The sequence below is a fragment of the Hippocampus bargibanti genome, linkage group LG02 (genome assembly GCF_051943395.1).
Source record: "Hippocampus bargibanti isolate YZ-2025 linkage group LG02, ASM5194339v1, whole genome shotgun sequence".
In the NCBI taxonomy this organism is placed as follows: Eukaryota; Metazoa; Chordata; class Actinopteri; order Syngnathiformes; family Syngnathidae; genus Hippocampus; species Hippocampus bargibanti.
In genome coordinates, this window is record NC_142735.1 from 144818 (window position 1) to 152979 (window position 8162).

Consider the following 8162-nt stretch of genomic DNA (forward strand, 5'->3'; position numbering starts at 1 on the left):
ATAGGGCGCACCGCATTATAAGGGGCACCATCAATGAATGACATTTAAAAACCTTTTACATACATCAGGTGCACCGCATTAAAAGGGCCCACCTTCAATGAATGACATATTTTAAAAGGTTTTACATACATCAGGTGCACCGCATTAAAAGGGGCACCAATGAATGACATTTAAAAACATTTTACATACATCAGGTGCACCGCATTATAAGGGGCACCATCAATGAATGACATTTAAAAACCTTTTCCATACATCAGGTGCACCGCATTATAAGGGCCACCTTCAATGAATGACATATTTAAAACCCTTTTTCATACATAGGGTGCACCGCATTATAAGGGCCACCTTCATTGAATGACATTAAAAATTTTTTTCGATACATCAGGTGCACTGCATTATAAGGGCCACCTTCAATTAATGACATATTTAAAACCCTTTTTCATACATAGGGCGCACCGCATTATAAGGGGCACCTTCAACGAATGTGATATTAAAAAAAAACATTTTCCAAACATCAGGCGCACCGCATTATAAGAGGCACCTTCAACGAATGACACATTTTAAAACCTTTTCCATACATATAGTGCAGAAAATATGCTAATCATAATAGTATAATATAAAATATATATATATATATATAATATATATATAATATGGATAAGGGGGTGACTCCAAAGAGCTCGATGCTGTTTGCGTTGAGCTGTATATTAAAACTTTTTTTCTCCATAATTTTGATCTTTTTATGCCATTTTACTCAATTTTGAATTGCAAAAATGTCTGACTGTTGTTTTTGTGATGTTGGCAGGTTAGCAACGTAGCTGTCAACAACAGGACCCTACCTCGCCCTTATTTTTTCGATGACCCACAAGGCAACGAGGAGGAAGAAGCTCCTTCCTGGCCTTCAACCTACCAACCTCATTCAAGGTGACTGATGTTCATTTCATTCAAAAAATAGTTAATTCCTAAGCTATGTGGGTCTGGAGTTATGCGAGCTTAAAATGAGGGCGGTTGTCCAAAATACAATGCAACACATTAATATTAGTTTATATAGTGCTTTAACAACAGCTAATGATGGAACAAAGCGCTAACATGGAAAAAATGGGAAATTCTGCCCTCTTTGTGGAAAAGAAGAAAAATTGCGAGAGGCCATGGCCAGCGCTTTATCGGCACCCAAGCATGAAAAAACGAAAACCCAAACAAATTCGGAAATGGAGCAATTCCCGAATAAATTCGGGAATGGCAGTTAAGCTACCTAACTGGCTATCTATGTGCCAACCCTTTGCTAGCTACCGAGTTGGCTATATATTTGCTATCTAGCTCTAGCTACCTACCTGGCTATCTATTTGCTATCTAGCTAGCTACCTACTTGGCTATCTAGCTAGCTAGCTACCTACCTGGCTATCTATTAGCTATCATTTGCTGTCTATTAGCTAGCTACCGAGCTGGCTATCTATTTGCTATCTATTAGCTAGCTTCCTAGCTATCTATTTCCTATCTATTAGCTAGCTAGCTTTCTATCGACATATTTGAGTTAGTTCCAGGTTGAGTGAATGCTTGCGCTGCTCACATGCAGAAAATCCTGTGACCTTGAGAATTTTGAAAGGCGCTTATAAATCAAATGGATTATTATTATTATTATGACTAACATGGAAAAAATGGAAATGCTGCCCCCTCGTGGAAGGAAAAAAAACATTACCAGAGGTCTGTCCAACGCTTTATCGGCACCCAAGCATGAAAAACTAAAACCCAAACAAATTTGGGAATGGAGCTCCACATCACACTTTTCAATTCCCGAATAAATTTGGGAATGGCAGTGAATGAGTTAAGCTACCTACCTGGCTATCTATTTGCTATCCATTTACTGTCTATTAGCTAGCTACCGAGCTGGCTATCTATTTGCTAGCTTCCTAGCTGGCTATCTATTTACTCTCTATTAGCTAGCTAGCTAGCTTTCTATCTATTTGAGTTACTTCCGGGTTGAGTGAACGCTGGCGCATGCGGCTGCCGCTGCTCATCTGCAGAAAAAAAAAAACAATCCTGTGACTAAAGTGACCTTGAGAGTTTCGAAAGGCGCTTAGAAATGAAATGTATTATTATTATTATGATTATTATGATTGTCTTATTTTTGCCAGCTGGTATGGATCAGAGACGGCTCCTCTCCTATTTGCCAGCAACCACCCAGACCGGAGTCACCAGCATCACTCTTTCTACTCCACACCCCAAAACTGACGTGGCGACATGAGCGGCAAGGGATTTACGCTCTTTTAAAATGGTGGTCAGTCTGTCAACTAGTAGAAACCTCCATTTTGTATATCCTCTGTATTTTTTTTGTGTAAATCATTTTGCAGCATCAGCCAAAAAATATGCACTTTTCTAGTGTTCACCACAAAAAGCTATTTTGGTATCCTCCTGTCAGAGATGTTTGTTCGGACACTGTGAACAAAGGCTTAAATACAGGAAGATTGTCTTCTTTTACTGCCGGCAGGGGACGTAGCCATTCATGGCCGACGACGCCCGACTTCTGAAGCTCTCTTCCAAGCTATTTATTGAGAGTACAGTGATACCTTAGCTTTAGCTCACAAATATTTCACTTTCCGAACATTACATTCACGAGAATATAATCTTGGCATACAAACTATTTTTCGGCGGACGAACCAAACCACACAGCGCCACGGTGGCTGACGGACTAGTTTGCCACACCCACTTTTCTTTCTATTTGCCAATCCTTTGCCAGCTACCTAGTTGGCTATCTATATGCTATCCATTTGTTATGTAGCTAGCTACCTAGCCGGCTATCTATTTTCCAACCCTTTGCTAGCTACCTAGTTTGCTATCCATTTGCTAGCTACCTAGCTGGTTATCTATTTGCCAACCCTTTGCTAGCTACCTAGTTGGCTATCTATATGCTATCCATTTGTTATGTAGCTAGCTACCTAGCCGGCTATCTATTTTCCAACCCTTTGCTAGCTACCTAGTTTGCTATCCATTTGCTAGCTACCTAGCTGGTTATCTATTTGCCAACCCTTTGCTAGCTACCTAGTTGGCTATCTATATGCTATCCATTTGTTATGTAGCTAGCTACCTAGCCGGCTATCTATTTTCCAACCCTTTGCTAGCTACCTAGTTTGCTATCCATTTGCTAGCTACCTAGCTGGTTATCTATTTGCCAACCCTTTGCTAGCTACCTAGTTGGCTATCTATTTGCTAGCTACCTAGCTGGTTATCTATTTGCCAACCCTTTGCTAGCTACCTAGTTGGCTATCTATATGCTATCCATTTGTTATGTAGCTAGCTACCTAGCCGGCTATCTATTTTCCAACCCTTTGCTAGCTACCTAGTTTGCTATCCATTTGCTAGCTACCTAGCTGGTTATCTATTTGCCAACCCTTTGCTAGCTACCTAGTTGGCTATCTATTAGCTAGCTACCTAGCCGGTTATCTATTTGCCAACCCTTTGCTAGTTACCTAGTTGGCTATCTGCTATCCATTTGTTATGTAGCTAGCTACCTAGCCGGCTATCTATTTGCCAACCCTTTGCTAGCTACCTAGTTGCCTATCTATTTGCTATACATTTGCTATCTAGAAGGAGATCATCGAAAAAGACGAACGAGGTCTGCATTTGTGTGACTTAGCGTCTCAGTACCAGTATGCTAAGTCGACCATTGCTACGTCTACGTGTGGCTAAGGGAGTTTCTATGTTGTCTAACTGTCTCAGGCAATAGAAGAGGTTGAAAAATTTCTTTTGATTTGGATTAACGAAAAGCAGCAAGCAGGGGACAGTGTGATGAGGGTATTATCACTGAGAAAGCATAGCAACTTTACTCGGATATCAGCAAGGAGCAACCTGGAAGTTCGTCATCCATTGAAAACTACCATCACAAAGGTAAATAACAAGTTTATTATACTGTACAGTTTATTTCTTTAATTACAATACAATAGCACATTTATTATACATAAAATAAGGTATATTTTGTGTAGTTTTAAGTCTTATTTAGTAGAAAATTATGTTTTATGGGGACCTAGGAACAGATTATTCTCATTTGTAATGGTTTATGGGAAATAAATGTTTGGCAGATGAACTTTTCGCCTTACACACTTTCTGGGAACCAATTAAGTTTGCAAACTGAGGTATCACTATGCAAATTTAAGTGATACATTCGTAAAACATAATCTTGATTGGAATACCACACTCCTTGGATGTCCGAAGCACCAACAACTATAAACCAAAAGAACGTAGACATTTTAATCCTTTCCATGAACTGATAGATTTGTAACCTGGCCAATGAGCTCTTCCTGTAGGAGGAGTTTACGAAGTCCTAAATTAGTCCAAGGCCAGATCTCCTCCATGAAGATGACAGTTTAACAGGCTGTGTCTGTTCACCTCAGATTGCCCCCAGATTTTCTCTGCTTCCATTGTGGCCAATGGAAGCACAGACAACCTGGGGTCAATCTGAGGTCAACAGAAACGGCAAATTAAACTGTCATCTTCATGGAGGAGATCTGGCCTTGGACAGAATTTAGGACTTGGGAAACTCCTTTATCACCGAAGCAATTTACGACTTGAAACTCCTTCACAGGAAGAGCTCATTAGCCAGCTTACAAATTTATCAGTTCATGGAAGAGACAATGTTTCTAATCAAGAAAACTATGTTTTACTAATGTATCACTTTAATTTGCATATACTCTCAATAAATAGCTTGGCAGAGGGCTGCAGAATTCAGACGTCTGTCATGAATGGCTGCGTCTCCTACCGGCAGTAAAAAAGACAATCTTTCTGGGTTTGCGTCTTTGTCCGCAGTGTCCGATCGAACATCTCTGACATCCCCCCCCCCCCCCCTAAAGGTAAGATGTAGAATGCCAAAAATGAAGTTAGCACTTGTGACATGTTTCAACATGGGTTTTTTGTTGCCTTGTGTCACTTTTCTAGAGGACATCCACCGTGGATGTGGTTGAACGTTGTAAATAAGCTAATACAATCATTGGCATTCCTTTTTAGAATGTATGTCGAGAGTGGGCTGGTTTGTGATAACAAAATGGAGACTCGTCCATTAGCTGTTACAGTGATACCTCAGTTTACGAACTTTTCGGTTTAAGGAACGTTAAAATTTAGGAAATTTTTTACCTTGGCATACGAAGCTTTTTTCATACACGGAGCTGCCACAATGAGTCTTGTGTCGTTCGAACGAGCCCGTTCTGCTAACAACAAAATGGCAGCAGACTGTTTTCGTCCTATTCCCCGCCTCCAGTCTTCGGTTAAAGCCACGTGATTGGTCAAGAATGCAGCAGTGAGGGGTGGTGATTTAATCATTAAAGGGACAGGCAGATGACAGAGAGCGAGAGTGATAGTTCAAAGGCAGAGTGTAGACTGCAAGGTTAAAATTCCCATCAATCAGGCTCCCCAAACAACTGGCACAAGCCATCTGTACACTCGATGCAAAAAGCTATCAACCCAGCTAAACAGAACACAATTGATGAGGAACTAGATAAAATTATCGCGGAGAAAGCACCTACAAGGGATCATCCCTCAAGATGGGCAAAGAAGAAGGTTACGTTCCTCAACAAGCGTTTAATGCTGATGAAATCGTCCACTCCATTCCATCAAGCCATCAACGACCATCACAAAGGTCAATAAAACGACTTTATTATACTGTACAGTTTATTTCTTTAATTATAATACCATAGCACATTTATTGCACATGTAATATAATAATGTATATTATGTGTAGTTTTAAGGATTAGAAAGTAGAAAATTCAGTTTTATGGGGACCTGGGAACGGATTATTCTCATTTTAATGCTTTTCTATGGCAAATTAAGTTTTGGTATACACACTTTTCGCCTTACACACTGTCTGGGAACCGATTAAGTTTGTAAGCCAAGGTATCACTGTATATGGAAACAAGAAGCTGGTCATCACTGCGCTCTTTTCTGTCCCATAGCTTTGTATTTTATTTGTTATATTTTCCATGTGATTTTTTTAAGACTATTCCGATGTGTATTAGTACCTTATTCATTGTACTAACAGTTTTGACTAATAATTGTAGAAAGCAACTTCAATACAGCTTTGACTGGATCACATTTGCTGTGTTAACAATTAAAATGCTTATTCAGCCTGTTCAAGTGGTTGTGAATTGAGTGTCTAAACTGCATGGAATAACTAACTGTACTTTAAACTCATTCACTGCCAGACGTGCAAAAAATGTGTCCGCTCCAGTGCCAGGGTTTTTGTCACTTTCGCCGGGACCCACAGAATATTGAGTTTTAGGACTACATAAACATTCAATCCAGCGAAACATTGGCCTAATCAATACAGCGTTAGAAACCTCACTCTCATCAGAAAAATAGTTACTTCCTAAGTTATGTGGGTCTGGAGTTATATGAGCTTGAAATGAGGACGGCTGTCCAAAATACAATGGAATACTGTATATACATACTGTATTGGTATACATAGTGCTTTAACAAAAGGTGAAGCTGTAGCTTGCTACCTAGCTAGCTATCTATTAGCTGGCTCTCTATTTGCTATCCATTTGCTATGTATTAGCTAGCGAGCTACCTGGCTATCTATTTGCTATCCATTACCTAGCTACCTAGCTGGTTAGCTATTTGCCAACCCTTTGCTGGCTACCTAGTTGGCTATCTATTTGCTATCCATGTCTTATGTTGCTAGCTACCTAGTTGGCTATCTATTTGCTATCTATTTGTTATGTAGCTCACTGGCTATCTATTTTCCAACCCTTTGCTAGCTACCTAGTTGGCTGTTTGCTATCTATTAGCTAGCTACCTAGCTGGTTATCTATTTGCCAACCCTTGCCTAGCTACCTAGTTGGCTATTAGCTAGCTACTTAGCTGGTTATCTATTTGCCAACCCTTTGCTAGCTATCTATTTGCTATCCATTTGTTATGTAGCTAGCTACATAGCTGGTTATCTAATTGTCAACCCTTTGCTAGCTACCTAGTTGGCTATCTATTTGCTATCCATCTGTTATGTAGCTAGCTACCTAGCCGGCTATCTATTTGCCAACCCTTTGCTAGCTACCTAGTTGCCTATCTATTTGCTATCTAGCTAGCTGGTTATCTATTTGCCAACCCTTTGCTATCTACCTAGTTGGCTATCTATTTGCTATCCATTTGTTATGTAGCTAGCTACCTAGCCGGCTATCTATTTTCCAACCCTTGGCTAGCTACCTAGTTGGCTATCTGCTATCTATTAGCTAGCTACCTAGCTGTTTATCTATTTGCCAACCCTTTGCTAGCTACCTAGTTGCCTATCTATTTGCTATCCATTTGCTATCTAGCTAGCTACGTAGCTGGCTATCTATTTGCCAACTACCTAGTTTGCTATTCATTTTCTATCTACAGTCTCGTTATATCGATATTCAAGGGAGTCGGAAAAAATATCGATATAACCGGGACTATCGATATATCCGACCCTGTTTGCATGTAATTTTCTCCGTGCGTGCATAGAAATAGTATCGATATAACCGGGACTATCGATATATCCGATATCGATATAACGAGACTTTACTGTATTTGATATCTAGCTAGCTACCTACCTGTAGCTGGCTATCTATTAGCTATATGGCTGTCTGTTAGCTAGCTAGCTTTCAATCTATGTGAGTTACTTCTGGGTTGAGTGAACGTTAGCGCGTGTGGCTGCCGCTGCTCACCCACAGAAAAACGTATCCTGTGACTGTAAAGTAACCTTGATAGTTTTGAAAGGCGCTTAGAAATCAAATTATTATTATTATTACTACATTATAAGGCGCTACAGTAGAGGTTATGCACTACTTCTATAGTCGGTGGCTGCTAACAGTAGTTTTGATTTCTGTTGTGTCTCAATATTACTTGACATATAAGGCACACCTGCGTATGAGAAAATCAAGGCTTTTGGGTGCGCCTTATACACTTGAAAATACGGTAACTTCTCAACTTTTTTACTGACGCTACATTGAATATTGATGCTGTCCTAAAACTCAATATTCTGTGGGTCGTAGAATTTGACTGAAAATGACAAAAACCCTGGCACTGAAGTGGACAATATTTTTGCACGTCTTATGGGGGAGTGCCAATAAAGCAATGTGCAAATGTGTCCATTGCACATCGTCTAGCAGTACATGGGAAAATACGGTAATGTTACCTTCCAAGAATAAACTTTCAACGCGGCC

The 8162-nt window shown here is 40.0% G+C and overlaps 1 protein-coding gene across 4 annotated transcripts in view; it reads left to right on the forward strand.

Annotated features, from left to right (window-relative positions):
• Window positions 1-6117, forward strand: part of gpr137 (G protein-coupled receptor 137) — a 16541-nt gene extending 10424 nt beyond the window's left edge. For all 4 annotated transcript variants that reach the window (XM_089019046.1, XM_089019037.1, XM_089019030.1 and 1 more), the window contains exons 7-8: window positions 806-924; window positions 2133-6117. In XM_089019046.1, coding sequence (XP_088875172.1) covers window positions 806-924; window positions 2133-2229 — 216 coding nt within the window. In that variant the 3' untranslated portion in view covers window positions 2230-6117. The remainder of the gene's footprint in view (window positions 1-805; window positions 925-2132) is intronic.
• Window positions 6118-8162: the final 2045 nt, after the last annotated feature.